The sequence below is a fragment of the Ambystoma mexicanum genome, chromosome 1p (assembly GCF_040938575.1).
Source record: "Ambystoma mexicanum isolate Mex_15411 chromosome 1p, UKY_AmexF1_1, whole genome shotgun sequence".
Taxonomy (NCBI): domain Eukaryota; kingdom Metazoa; phylum Chordata; class Amphibia; order Caudata; family Ambystomatidae; genus Ambystoma; species Ambystoma mexicanum.
In genome coordinates this window covers 1,057,993,878-1,058,009,562 of record NC_090921.1, presented here as the reverse complement: position 1 = coordinate 1,058,009,562, position 15,685 = coordinate 1,057,993,878, and the positions used below count along the sequence as shown (strand labels likewise).

The window sequence follows — 15,685 nt, the reverse complement described above, 5'->3', positions numbered from 1 at the left end:
GTACTGACATTACACCTGCATTGAAAACAGTTCACTGGATCCATATCAAGAAAATCAGTCAATTTAAGACACTGTGCCTTATAACCAAGGCACGCTCTTGGTAGAGTGGAACACCTGTTGGCCAAGGGTGTAAACACAAAGAAAGCATTTATTTTTTTAATTTCCTCAAAATAGATTGCCAAATTTACATTTCTAGTCATTGGCCCTCGTTCCGAGGTTGATGCTAGTCATGGCGCTATTAGCGTCATGACTAGCACCAATACCGGTACCGCCACCGACTTGGTGGTATGGGGACTTACCGGTCCAGTCCGACCTTAGCGGGACCGGTAAGTCCCCATTTGAAAAGCCATTCCCCATTCCCATTTGAGCCCCCATAGGGCTCAATGGGAAGGCGTCAATAATGGTACCGTACATTGCGGTACCGTTATTGACCCCGGTATCCCTTTGCGGGTGCCGTCCTTAACGCCTGGTAAAACCAGGCGTTAAGGGAGGGACCAGCAAAGGGACCTCGGAATAGGGCGCAAAGGGATTATCGGCACCGGTGTCATTAACGGTGCCCGGTATCCCTTTGCGCCCAGGTCGTAATGACCCCCATTCAAATTAAATAGTAAAATGAAGTATTGTCGCAATTTCAGTTCTTTTTTCCGTTTTTTTCAAGAATTGTACGTTTCTAGAACGGTAGACGCACATCTTTACAAAAAGAAACCATTTTTCAAACACACAGTAACTGTGAAGTAAGGGGTACAAGAGTTGCTTTGTACATTTTGCAACCAACCAATTTTCATTGTGAAAACGAACTGGCCGTAGTCTGATTATACCCCTCTTGGGAATGCTTTGAAAAACACTGTGCCCATGCCAGCGGTGGGCGCTCCTCTTTGCTTCGTTCCTGGCATCATGTTGTAAATTGTGGTGGTTGGCCAACTCTGCACTCCGTAATGATACCATTTTGAGCCTACCAGTGATGGGTTCACCTGGCAGCATTTTGTTAATGCTGGTGAAGCGTCCATCTCCACACTTCATCCTGGTAGCAGTTTGCCCATGTCAGTGAATTTTACCCATCTTCCTGGTGCTGCTTTGTTCAAGCCAATGCCCCACCTCTGCACTTCCTTCTTGCAGACCACTGATCATGCTGTCAATGGACATGTCCATCCTGGATTCGCACTCCCTAAGGGTAGCATTTTATTTCATCCCAGGGTCTGGTCCTTGCTCCCTGCATTGCTTCGGCAGCCGCCAGATGCTCCAGCTGTTTCAAATATCTGGAAATAAAGCCAGCTCAATGCATCAAATCAACTGGTGTTCTCAGATGTTCAGGCACAAGGGGCAGCCAGAGTTTATCACTCTTTGTAAACCATGAGTCTCTTTGATAGGAGTAGCGATATTATTTGAAGGATTTGCCCACCTGAGGCTTTTCTTTATGGTCAATATATGCAGGAAGTACATCTGCACAAGGACAGAAATAGCCAATCATATTGCTCATTTACTGGGACATTCTGTAGGGCCCCACGTTACAGCGTCTACCATGCACAAGTTCCTGAAATGTTACATTTAACAGGAAATCCATACACAATGTTGTTGAAACCTGGCCCAGTGCATCGTGTTCTCCTCAGTGTTTTCTTTTTATGTTATCTTGACTCCTTTTCCATAGGTCTTCACCCACCCAGACTGGTCACCAGAGACAAAAGAGTTTGACGTTGCCCTTATCAAGCTGGCCAAGCCTGTTGGATTCACCAAAACCGTTTTACCAATTTGCATACCACCCGAAGGGGAGGAGTACACTGGCCTGGAACTCTGCGTCACCACAGGGTGGGGTTTAACAAGAAACAGCGGTAAGAGTCTTTTGAATTGGGGCAGTTACATCAACACTAGAATTTTCGGTTAGCAAGCGTGGTACAGTTCAGGGTGGCCCAACTTCCACATTTACCTAAAACCCATGTTAGGGGTCAGTGAGGTACCATAAACCCTGTTCACTGGTAACATTCCCAATTCCAGCTCACCTCTTCCTATCTCTTGTGGCATGTGCCAAGGATCTTCTGCCATCTTTGCAAGGTTGCTGGTAAAGGTCAAAACAGGCAGTATTTGCAAATACTATTTGTTTTTACCATCAGCCAAACTGCGGTATGAGTGTTTACCACAGGTGAAATTGTATGAACCAATGCATGCTGGAAATACCGCCTGATCAAGAGGTCAAATATCACAGAGAAGTCAATCCAATTGTTACCTCCACCACTTAATTCCCCTCCCCAAATGTTGTTAGATCATTTTGCATGAAGTGAAGTTGTGGCGCCAACATAACCACTCTACTTCTTGGAAACAAATCTATTAGGGACCCCAGAAAGGGTTAAAATGTTGGCATCACAGAAGCCCACCATCTGATCCTTTTGTAATTTCATGCAGAGAAGGGTCAACACTGACCCTTCTGTGCATTGTTAAAACATTGCAGTATGGCAATAGAATCTGCTACTGTGTGAAATCCGTTTCCACGACCAAAATGATGGGGGCCCACCATTGGTGAACATGTAATTAAAAAAGAAAGTAAAAAATAATGCAAGCAGAGTTTCGCAATGATCGCACACAGTATTTCTGAAGACCCCATCTTGGGCCACAGTCCTAGTGTTTTTCTCATAATGAACCGGAGACCCCCGCATAAGCATGTGCGCTACCGCTTACATTACATTCTGCCCTGGCAGACCACATTTCGGCAAACCTACAATGAAGACCTTCATTTTAAAGGCATAAAGACATATACACCATTGCCAAACCATCTATATGGAGCTTAAGCTCAAAAAGGCTTCCCCTTTCCGCCTGCATCCCCCTGCATTCAGAATCCTCTTCCGGAATAGGGGCATCTTCCTGGAACTCTTTCTTGCTGTTCCCTTTCTCTTATAGCGCTATGATGTCGCGCAACTCGGCATCTAGTACTTCACAAAAACCTTAAACAAGCAAATAAATAAACACCCAGTAGAGACCCTCGCTTCCTCTGTGCTGCCAGTTGATAGCCCATTTTGAAGGTGCCATCAAATCAGGAAAAAGCCTGTTGGCAAAATGGCACCACCAGCGGGTAACTTCCCGGGTGCACCAGATAAATTGAGACCACAAAAGTCTGGAGCATAACAAGGCCGCGTTTTTTGTGTTAGTTTACAACAGGGTTCTGCCAGCCAAATGCTGAATCCTGGTTTATAACAAACAAGGATTTGACAGGTCATCCTGGGAGATCAGGAATCGGTGCTTTCACATTACACCAGACTTACATGCGCCACACACGCTTAAATGGGGGATTCATTTCACTGCTCAGAAGTGCAGTGCCAGTCAACAGTTCCCTGGATGGGGGCTCCATCACTTTCACTCCCCAGTCTCCTTTTTAGTGGGATGGGGGTCCTCAGGACCGAAGGGAACTCCTGAGAATTCAAGGGAGTGAGAGGGTCATGAGCTCTTGGAAAGGGGCGCCTCCATGCAGGAGGAGTAGGGTATCCTGGAGGCGGGGCCAGGTAATTTAAGGACGCCATTTCAGAGTACACTCTGACTTCATAAAGAAATTATTTCTGTTAAGGACCCAACCATAACGCAAATAATTTCTTTATGAAGGCAGAGTGACTTCAAAAATAAACTATTTATTTTTGAAATCATAGGGCTGCCCCACCCAATGACATGGAGGCGTCCAGCCTAGGGTCTTAATCTCATGGAGTAGCCCGGGGACTTCAAAAAAGAAAGTTTCTTTTTGTATTCACTCTGCCTTCATAAAGAAATTATTTCTGTTACAGAAATAACTTCTTTATAAATGTAGAGTGAATTCAAAAAGATTTTTTTTTAAAAAAAGGATTTTTTTCCATTTTTTTTAATCCAAGTGGGGCCTCCTCCCAGGACATGTGGTGGAGCCCCCTCCCAGGACATGTGGTCGCTTCCCCCACCCCCACCCCAAAGCGGGGGCTGCGGGCAGTGAAGAGAGGCTTTTGGCAGCAGGCGGCAGACTCTTCCAGATTTGAGTTCATACTAACCCTGTGATACTGCCCCTGACTTTGAGGGTAGGATGGTGAAAGACAGGGGGCCTTATTGCGAGTTGGGCGCAAAGGGATCCCGGACACCGGTAAGGACACCGGTGCCGGTAATCCCTTTGCGCCCTATTCCGAGTTCCCTTAGCGGGTCCCTTTCTTAACGCCTGGTTTTACCAGGCGTTAAGGACGGGACCCGTTAAGGGACTTTAGAGCTAATAACGGTAGTGTAATTTGCGGTACCATTATTAGCGCCTTCCCCCTTCCCATTGCACCCTATGGGGAATGGCTTTTTCAATGGAGACTTACCAGTCCCGCAAAGGTCGGAATAGACCGGTAAGTCCCCATTGAACGAGGGCGGACTCAGTACCAGTATTGGAGGTAGTCATGGCGCTAATAGCACCATGATTACCTCCAAACTCGGAATGAGGCCCAGGGAGTGGCAAAGATGTATACAAAGCGGCCAGCCCTGCGTATTAGCCAGATAAAGAAAGCTCGCTGTTTAAGAGCACAAAAGCCTGAGATCTCGCAGAGATTACTTTTTGCTGCTGCGTTTCACACCTCACGTGTCTTGGAGAGGCAGTGACAGTACAATTCTAGCAGAACCTGCTTTATTATTATAGGAGAGCGTGCACAGCACAGTGAGTGAAAGGCACACACACAAGAGCGAATGAAGCCATCTCGTCTGTATTTCCCAGTCATTCTGATTGCATTGTATGTTGTGTAACGCGGAAATGCACGTTTAGCAGAGGCAGGCGTTTCGGTTGGCTTCATTCACTCTAATGGAAAGAAAAAGGCAGATTAAAACCAGACTCGTGAGCTTGGAGAAGAGGGAATGCAAAGAAGACATGCTCAGAAAGAGAAAAGTAGCAAGAGGGGCGAGGGGTGATACTGGCGTGCTAGAGACAGAGGCAGATAGGGAGAACGCAGGGGGGATCAGGGGCATTACGGCTGCAAAGGGACATCAGGTATACACGTGGGGAGAGGGAGAGAGAGTTTGCAGTGTGAAGGCAGATTATACAGTGAGGAAAAAAGAGGGCGGTGATTCCAGGGAGGGTTAGAGAGAGAAAAGAGCAAGAGGGGTGAGTGGCATGCTAGAGACAGATAGGGAGCAAGGGGGGATCAGAAGCATGACAATTAGATAGGGATCTCAGGTGAACACGTGGGAAGAAAAAAAGTTACATAACGTGAGAGAGAGAGAGAGAGGGAGAGATGCAGTGAAAAGTGAAATAGGACAGTGAGGAAGAAAGAGGACAGTGAGGAAGAAAGAGGACAGTGAGGAAGAAAGAGGACAGTGAGGAAGAAAGAGGACAGTGAGGAAGAAAGAGGACAGTGAGGAAGAAAGAGGACAGTGAGGAAGAAAGAGGACAGTGATTGCAAGAAGAGCCAAAGAGGAGGGGTGATTAGAATTATTTTATTTATTTATTGAACATTTGTATGGCGTCTATACACAAGTGTTTCCAAGCGCCAGAGGACATGTAGGGGATGGGGGTGGTGGAGGTATGGGAACCACAAAGGTAGATCAACAAAAACGGTTACATTGGCCTTTTGGCAATCCTACAGTGCAAATGTATGATAAGGTGGTAAGTGCAGGGGGTAGAGGGAGAAGTGAAGGGGTGGGGTGCCCAAAGGAAGGGGGTGGGAAAGTACTGGGGGAGCAAGGAAGCAAGTGCCAGGGGAAGAGAGGGGAAAGGGACAATCAGTGCGGTGGACAGGGATGACCAGGTTAGGCTAGTCCGGTAAAGGGAGCCCGAGGGCAAGTGCTGGCAAGTGATGCCGGGGGGACTGGTAGGGGGTGGTCTGGCCCCTGTATGACTCTGAAGTGACCAGACCCCAGTCGCAGTGGCAGAGGGAAATGGCACGGGAGGGGGAGAGGGATGGAAGAGGAGAAAACGAAAGTCTTGAGAAGTTTTCAGAACTTAATAAGATCCGGCTCAAGTCTGAGGGGGGCAGGGAGGTCATTCCAGAGGGAGGACCCAGCCACGGAGAGGGATCTACCTCTCGCTCTCAGCTTGGAGAAACATTTGACTTGCAGAGAGTTGAAGCCAGACGACCAAAGGACTCTGGCCGGGAGGTATTTAGGTAGTGAAAGCTGGATGTAGAGAGGTCCCAGGCCCCAGACAGCGTTGTGGATGGTGCAAAGGGTCTTGAATTTGATCCTAGAGAGAACCAGGGCTCTGGAGCTTCTGGGGGAGGTTGAGGAAAGGTAGAATGCCCCTGAGAAAGTGCAGCTGAAAATTGGACTTCTTGCCAAGGTCCGTGATGTGTGGAGAGAAAATGGGACAACCAAAATAGTAGTATGTTCTCTCTTAATTCTTCTAGGTGGGATTCACCATGGAAAATCCAGAATATATCACTCCCCGAGACTAAACACTCCATGATTGTAAGAAATTCTTGACAGACAACCAAACTGCTGAAATTACTTGAAACCCACACGACACATGCTTATAGTTCTTTGTTTTGTAGTTTTGTATTAAATTATGAACCCCATTGCAAAGCAAAGATGCCATTGGAGTTCCATTGGGCTTATGTTCCTCTTTCCACAGCTTTTTTCTCTCCAAACAAACTGCAGCAAGCAGTAGTGCCCCTCCTGTTGAACTTGGATTGCGAGGCGTTCTTTGGCAGCACCATCTCTGACACTATGGTATGCGCTGGTGGTGCTGGCGCATCTGCATGCACGGTGAGTACCTCAGTCAACCTTGGCTCCAATGTATGGTGAGTAGCTCAGTCTACGCTGGCTCCAATGTATGGCAAGTGTCTTAGGCTATGTTTGCTTCAATGTATGGTGATTATCTCAGATTAGGTTAGCCCCAATGTATGGTCTGTGTCTCAGTCTACGTTGGCTCCAATATATGGCAACTACCTCAGTCTACGTTGGTTCCAATGTATGGTGAGCATCTCCATCTACATGGACTCCAATGTCTGGCGAGTGACTTAGTCTATGTTTGCTTCAATGTATGGTGAGTACCTCAGTCCACATTAGCTCCAATATATGGTGAGCATCTCAATCTACATTGACTCCAAAGTATGGTGAGTTTCTCAGTCTAGGTTGGCTCCAACATATGGTGAGCATCTCCATCTACATGGACTCCAATGTCTGGCGAGTGACTTAGTCTATGTTTGCTTCAATGTATGGTGAGTACCTCAGTCCACATTAGCTCCAATATATGGTGAGCATCTCAATCTACATTGACTCCAAAGTATGGTGAGTTTCTCAGTCTAGGTTCGCTCCAACCTCTACTGGGAAAGAAGAGCAGATATCGAATTAATCTTTACAAGTCTTCACCAGCTACCGCTAGCCATGAATATTCCAATGACATTTCTCCCTCTTGCAACACTCGTCATCTGGAAAGGACAGCATCTGCGAGCAAGAGACATCTATTGTATGTGCCTGATTCAGATGTATTATTACAAGTGTATGAACAGCTTTCCTCAAACACCATGCAATTGCCATTGACCAATTCTACTGCATGCATTATCAGTTCATGCGTTAAAATCGCATAAAAAATTGTCGTTTACACAAAATATTGCGGCTAAAAGGCTATTGTTTTGCTGCTGCAATCCATGTAATGGATGCATGGGACATCCCCGCAACCTCCAGTCCCATTATACCATTTAAGGGGAGGGGTGACACCCCCAAAACACCCACTCCCCTTAAATTATATAATGAGTACACCTTTACTGGGTCAAAACACAGCATTTTTGCCACAATTTATTTTACAGATTACTTTTTTGCCCGATTTTGTTACTGCACACCTCATTACCTACAACTGAAGAACAGTCATGACAGCATAAACTGTTTCTTACTTAAACAAACATTGGCAAAAGCCAACAGTTTTGGCCTCTGTGTAGGAGTGTAATATGCATTTGCCCGGCCCTGCAATAAGGGTACTAGCTAGCCGTAAGATGGCTATAGCTGGAACATGGTGTGATTATATGGACATATGATAGCAGTGCACAGCAAATGTCTATCTAACACCTATACACAAGTCAAAACTCTTGGTTTAGTCAATTCTTTTTAACAGGACTTCAGTGCAACAAACAAATATAAATCAAGTGGTCGAAGACGCACTTGTTAAAAACATTTTTATTACACCACTAGTGCATTTTCAGCTGCAATTAAGCTATTAACTCACAGATGAGTGCTTAGAAATAACACTGACAGGCCAAAGTAGGATGTTACTGCTCAATAGAGTTAGCCCAAATGGCTCCAGCAGGACAATTTTAGGTGAATATGGGCAGGTAGTGGGTAGAAATGGCCAAAGGGATTAGCATGGTCCTAGGCAGTCAATGGATGGGTAAATAAGCAAATAAAATGGACACGTTTTGTGTCCCACCTCACATTTAATTTACCTTAAAGCTTTAGTCCAATGCAATGTTCTTGGCTTAATGGTGGCACTTAAGTGCCACCTAATAGGCAAAACTTAAAATATAAGATGTATAGGCTATACTATGCCACCAATACTATGCCACCACATAATGGGCCTCATTATAAGTTCAGCAGTACAGCAAAACAGTGGCAGACGTTCCCTTGCCATAAGTTTTTGGGAACTACTTTTACCACACTTATGAGACACACAAAGTTTTAAAAAACCAAATTATTTTAATTAAACAAAATATTGTTGGGGTTCTGGATAAGGGCTCTACGTGTTTTGGGATTCCACCCTTCCTCAGGAGCACATTTTATGCATCATCATTCCAGAATCTTATGTTCCTGATCTACAAAATAAAAAATAAAAAAATCAGAAATATATAATCTTTTTAGTCACTCATAGAAAAACTATAATGCACTATATAAACATTCTCTCATGTTCAGGAGTCATTGTTCTCCTGGATTATAAAGCGAGCAAGGGCCACATTTCTAATGTATTCCTTATATCATGTAGGTATATTCTCCACTTAGAGACGTCTACAGATGTAGGATGTAGGATGAACGCCTCCAGTTCCCTTTTTACTTTCTTTTGGAACACAGATCAATTGAGCTGACAGTTCCGATGTGAAGCCAGATTCCTTTCTGGCTAGAACATGTCATTACTCTGCTGATGATCATTGGCTCTTACTTTAGGAGGTAAGGCCTGATATATCTAAATTTTGTGTCATGGAGACACAGATAAGTAGAACATGCTTTATTAGAGAATCAGTTCCCCAGCTTCATTTTCCCCTGTCAATATTCTGTTTCAATGTGAAGTTTAGAATCTGCAGTGGTCTATAAGTGGAGAATATACCCACATGATATGAGGAATCCATTACATTGTGACCCTCGCTTGCTTTATAATCCAGGTGAATGATGACTACTGACCATGGGAGAATGTTTTATATATTGTATTTTAGTTCTTCTATGAGTGACAAAAAAGAGTATATTTTTCTGAAAAATGTTGTTTATTTTGTAGATCAGCAACCTAAGATTCTGGAATGATGATGTATAAAAGTTGCTCTTGAGGAAGTGTGGAATCCCGAAACATGTAGAACTCTAATCCATTTTGTTTAATTAAAATAATGTTATGTTTTTTTAAATCTTTTGTCTCTTATAATGTATTCCTAAAGAATTATCTACATGATATATTTTTTACTGTTGATTCAGTACAGTGGTGTGCAGGGACCATGAGGGTCCCTAAGTCTAGGACTCTTTCTTTCCCCATTTCTTTTAAGACAGTTTTTTAATGCTCTTAAATTGTGTCGTAGAGAGTTTTTCAATGTTCTTCTTTTTCTTTTGTATTTGTGATTTGGTTTCAGAATTTGAACCTTACACAAATTAGTAAAATTTACAAAACAAAGAAATATAAAAATATGCAAAGCAAACATACATTCAAATAATGAAATACATTTGATCCTAATTAAATTCATCATAACCAATCATTAAATCATAAAATCCTAGCCTGAAATGTCCCTAAACATACACATGCATACATGCACATAACATCAATGAATTACCAATAGATCATATTACCATGATTGACAAGATTGAATTGGCATAGACTTAACGGGAAGTTCACTCAAAAATGTTATTGTCCCAAAAGATGGGCAATAATCAAAAATATATATAAAACATATTTTTAAAGAAAGTTCCTATGTAAAATTTTGAGCAAATGAGGCTCAAAGTGTTTATTGATATTGATATTTTATTTCTATCGCGCTCGTTACATGGGGGCATCCATTTTGTGATATGAAGCAGCCTCCTCTGCTCATGTTAAGCTCTGCTATGGCAACAATAATCAAGCAGCAAAAGCCCCCTACTGGGAGATTTTTCTTACTGCGGCCAGAGAGCAGAGCTTAACATGGAGAGGAGGCTGCCTTCACTTTCATTTTACATTTTCTGTGCTCCCCAAGCCCAGGGAAGCACAGAAAATGTAAAATGAAAGGCAGAGCAATTATAAATATTTCGTAGGCTGCTGGCAGAGTTTTCATAATTGCTGTGACTTTCTTTTCTAGTTTCCGGTGCTTGGGAAACTAGAAAAGAAAGTCACAGCAATTATGAATACTCTGCCGGATGCCGGCGAAGTATTCATAATTGCCAGGACTTGCCTAAAAGAAAAGCCGCGACAATTATAAATACAACGTTGTTGTATTTATGATTGCCGTGATTTTCTTTTTAAGTTCATGGCAAGGCTTCAACCATATTGTAGAAAATAATTTGACTATTATATGAAGGGAAATTATACAGAACATTCCAAGGGAGCTAACAGTGTGATAATGGTTTCCTGCTCATATCCTGTGTTGTGGAATGCTCTGCATCGATGCCTGTGTCCGCAGCCAAACCTTCAGAGGACCAGGAAACAACATAAGATGGTTTTGTTGTCTGGAGCTGATACTTTGATCTGTGCTGACATTAGCTTTGTTTGTTGTATCTTGAAGAACTCAATATAAAAAAGAAGGCAGAATTTAATGAGGACGCACAAACATATAAAGCATCTTCTGACTCAATTCCTATCGACTATTTGTTAACCTTTTTTTCTGTCCTTGCTTGCAGGGTGACATAGGCGGCCCTCTGGCCTGTGAGAGGTATGGTGTCTGGTACCTGATTGGCGTGGCTTCCTGGGGTAGTAACACTTGTACTTCCACCTCACCAGCTGTCTATTCACGTGTAACCACATTTCGCACATGGATCGATGGGATTGTTATGGCCAACTGAAGCCTCCCTAAGGAGTGTGCTCTCATGTGCAGCTGCCCATGATTGGCAGCAACTTGACTGTGCTGCCCTTGACAATTCTTGGTCGTTTCAATGCTTGCAACTTTATTAAAGACCATATATTATGAGTTGCTGATGACTATGTGATTATTTGCCTTTCAACCTTGCTTCTAGATTCGTGGGATAGTGTTTTAAGTTGGGTGATATTGTGCGTTTAGCAAAGGACAAGTTTCTTCTGTGATTGAAAGCAAATGGAACGTGAATAGTTTCCTCATTATGCTCTCCCACCATCGTCATCATCCTTATTTGTGAGGGTTCCCAAGAAACAGAAATATAATGGGGAATTGCTTTTGTGTTTCTTTCACATCCTGACATTCCCATGAGCATAATTGTGTCTGCATGCAGTAACAGGCGTGAACTCAGCATGTGGATCAATTTCACAGGTACCTGATAATTCTGCTGAAAGTACCATCACATATGTGGAGATGCCCAGTAAAATAACCATCACTGAGGCCAGTAGGGGCCTCATAAATGGTTATAGTAAACGATCCGGCGTGAAGTAGTGCCACTGTGGGTGAGAGAGGGTGAGCTAGGGACACCAGTAAACCTGCCCTTTTTTCTTTCTGCATGCTGCAGGCATTGCATTGGTGGAGAAGAAGCAAGCATTCACTATACGGATGCAGTGCACCTCGGAATGTGCCCTTTCCATGGCTCCTTCCTGAGGATCATGGCATGCGTGCCAGGAATTTGTTATGATATGATATGATAGTTTATTTATATAGTGCCTATACACAATGTGTTTCAAAGCGCTTCAAGGCAAGGGAGGGAACAAGGGAAGGACATTTTTACAGGCCATGAACAGTAAGGATGTGAAATTAACTATCGTACTCGGCCTGACGACATTTCAGATAGTGCAAGAGCTAAAACATAGATGAGGAAGGGAGGGTGAGAATGGGAAGGAAATGGAAACAGACAGGCGACTTCCGTACTAGGCCTGGCGACATTTCTGGTAGAGCTGGAGAAAAACAAAAGGTGAGGGAGAGGGTTGCAGAAAGGGAGGGGAGGAACAAAACAAGCGACTATCGTACTAAGCCTGACAACTTTTCAGATAGTGCTGGAGGGTGGTGGGGGGGGGGCAGTAAGGGGGTGGGGGAGCAACAGACGAGGTTGCTATCATACTAGGTCCAGGGACAATTCTGATAGAGTAAGTGCGTAGAAGAAAGTAAGGGGAGGAGGGGAGGAGATAGAAAAGGGAGAGGGGAGGGGAGAAGAGAACAGAGAGTAAGCAGTCAAAAAGACTGGAGAAGCAAGAGGGGAGAGTGAATACAATTGCAGAAGTCAGTCAGTCCTGCTCCCCAGCTGCTCCCCAGCTGCAAAGAGGCTGGGGGACTCCTTAAGTAGGGAAAAGAGCGGCAAGCAGGAAGGCACCAGGTGGGCGGGGCTTGCTAAGTGGTGCAAAAGAGCGGCAACCAGGAAGGCACCAGGTGGGTAGGGCTTAGGCCAGGTGACCTAGATCCACTTACACCTGCTCCCCAGCTGCAAAGGAAATCCACAAGAAGCAGATTCCTATGAATCCACAAGAAGCGGATTCTGAGGAGAATCCCCAGGAATAAATAGTTTGACTGGCAGATGCATTAAATGTTGGGCTATTTCTAGGAATTTCTCTTGTCTGTGCATATAGGATGTCCCTGGAGCAACTACTAATTGAAAATGAAAGAAATGGCATGTTTTGTGCTGGTGGCAAAACTGCCAAGAGCTTCGTAGCTGCTTTCACCCGGAATAAATGCCTGGCTCACTGCATCCCCATCCTTGCTGCTTGATGTTGCGCTGGTTGCCAGGTAGCCCAGGATGCAGGATCACAGGGACGTAATTTGGGGATTGCCAGGGGTATGAGCTGCTACCCCTAACTCCCCCTCTGCTGCCCCTAGACCTGTCCTTAATACCACTGGGCAACTGGACAAAGAGGCAATGCCAAGAGCAGATATCTGTGTTGCACCTGAAAAAGGTGGTTGCAAATGCAGCTAAATGCGCCACAGCTTTTTGCACCTCGAATCTCGATCTTGTTAGCCGGAGAAATAGGAATGCAGGAAAAACTATGAAGCCGCCATCAAAAACAGGTTGGCAGTCCATTAGTCCATTAGTGAAGAATGCCTGAATTATTGGGTTCAGAGGCGGGAATGTCTGTGCAGCTCATACCCAGTACTGTAGTATTTCTATTTGCCTGGAATGTCTACTGGAGTCCCGTCCTCCTCTTCCAAGGCAATAAGTGGATTTTCCTCTTCCATTCAATTCTCAGGCTGGCAAACCTAGGAGGCAGGAGAATTCTATATGTGTTCTTGCTTATTAACTTCCACTATATTTTTGCTCAAAAGTCATTTACTCCACACGTTTTGAGCATGGAATTATTTTGACTTCCAGAAACAATGAACGACTTTCGGCCTAGAGTTTCATGACTTCCTCTCACAAAAGTTATCTGGAGCTCTCCTTCCTAATACTAATATTAGAGAAAACGAAAGAGTGAAATAACACATAAAATCAGAGGTAGGAGTATAAGAACTGATTGATTTAAGAGAGAACAAGTGAAGCTTTTGGGAAATTTAACTTTGGAATGATTAGGTGGCAGGCAAGGAAGAGTATGCTTCAAAGTGAACCCCAAAGGTTTAGCAGTGGAAGACAAAGTACAAGAAGAACGCAGCAGAGCTATTTTGCTATACTAAAAAGTGATAGCTGAGGAATTGTGATCTATATGAGAACAGACGAAATTCAGAGTCAAAGGGCTTCAAGATGTATATCCTGAAGAGAGTGGGAACGCAGGTGCAAGGGTGTGTCATCCATGCCAGTGCATAGGGACGGCCATTTTCACAACTAGATCTTCCAGGGACTCCATGTATACATTAAACAAAATGGCTGACAAGATCAACTTCTGTGGCACACCAAAGAGAATGGGAATCTGTGCACACTCGCAATTCACCAACAAAACACCCCAAAAGGGGAGAACCAGGTAAAGCCCAAGTCCCTTTACCTATGTAATATTGCATAATGTTAAGAAGTACCTTATGGTTGGTCGTGTGGAAACATGTTGAGATCTAGCAAACTGTAAGATCTGCATTATCAAGGGGTGCCGTAGACATTGGCCAGCATTTAGGCCTGAAACCAGATTGGTGGAAAGTCTGGCTCTTACTGGCAAACAAATAGCTGGTATCTGACTTAAAAGGACTCACGCCGCAGTGTTACCAATTTGGGGATGCGCCTATAATTTGCAAGTCCTTTCAATTCAACTAGTGCCTTTTAAGGTGACGAGTGAAGTGGCCTCCTTTCTGGGATTTCGAAAATGCCACTCATGAGAGAGAGTCATTGTTGTGAGGTGAACCCTAAATTCAGAAGTTATTTGACAATTGGCTGGGCTTTATCTCCTCTCTTACACTTCCAAAGATTGTGTCTTGTAACCTTTGTGATACTGCCAGCAATGATGGCTTGTCTTCTTTTTTGCAGTGCCTGCACCGGTCTTACCGTCTGTGTTACACTGCCATTGATTACATCTTGTCTCCTCTATAACACTGCCAGCAGCTGTTGCGTCTTCTTCTTTCACTGACAGAGCGTATGTCCTTAATCCTTCTCTTCTCCTAGGCCCCACTGGCATGGACTGTCAGATCTTTTCTACCACATTGCAAGAAAGCTGTCTTGTCTCTTCCAGGTAGCATCTCTATGGCTACCATTACTGTGTCCTATATTACAGTGATATTTTCATATTTCGCTTCATAATTGTATAAAATAAAGATGATACAGTTATTGGACCTGGTTTGATGCTTCTGTGTTTTCACAGAAACGTTCTCTGGGAAGGTTTACACAAGGAGGCAACTAGACCCAAACCTCGAGCATCAGGGCTAACACTTCAAATGCTGGTGGAGGCTCCACCTTTAGTAGGGCTGGGACATGCTCCCTTGCAGAGGATCCATTGCAACTCCCCAACGGGATCTAGTGGGAATTTAGCAGCGCCAGTGAAATTGGGCAACCCATGGGGCCTTAAGAGCAATTTGCATTTTTTCAGTGGATTTGATACCTTTTACACACTATTGAAAATGTAATTGAATGCAGAGAACAAATAAAAAAGCAGCTTATCAGAAAGCACAAAGCACATTAGAAGAAGTCTTCCCAAAACTATTTCAGGGTGAAATCCCTTTTTTCAGTTCCTAAATAATTGCTTCTGTGAGAGGGCGAGATAGTTATGGCTACTCCAGAAAGGCAATCCTGGTCCATTGCAGACAGCAGGTGGGGTGTAAACCTGCCAACACAACCGCAGAACCTGTCTGTAAAACGCTGATGTGACAGACAGTTGAGCAAAGATTTTCTGCAGGCAGCATGTGTTGGGATAAAATGCCACATTAGCATGCATTAAAACGTACGTCATATTCCGCAGCCTCTCGTCAGTGGCCACATTCAGAGCATGTAATTGCTCATGTGTCATACATCGTTAACATCTACACATGTCATGCTCATGCATGACCAGGGTGTCCCACCATGCTTTTGAACATTTCTGGAGTAACTCTTTGGCAGCTGCGCACAACAGTTATAG

General features: G+C 44.1%; 1 protein-coding gene across 1 annotated transcript in view; it reads left to right on the top strand.

Annotated features, from left to right (window-relative positions):
* The window catches only part of LOC138567801 (chymotrypsinogen 2-like), a 23,430-nt gene extending 12,190 nt beyond the window's left edge, over window positions 1–11,240 (top strand). Inside the window, exons 5-7 of the mRNA XM_069646300.1 lie at window positions 1,646–1,826; window positions 6,533–6,666; window positions 10,954–11,240. Of these exons, the coding sequence (XP_069502401.1) occupies window positions 1,646–1,826; window positions 6,533–6,666; window positions 10,954–11,115 (477 nt within the window). The 3' untranslated portion in view covers window positions 11,116–11,240. The remainder of the gene's footprint in view (window positions 1–1,645; window positions 1,827–6,532; window positions 6,667–10,953) is intronic.
* Window positions 11,241–15,685: the final 4,445 nt, after the last annotated feature.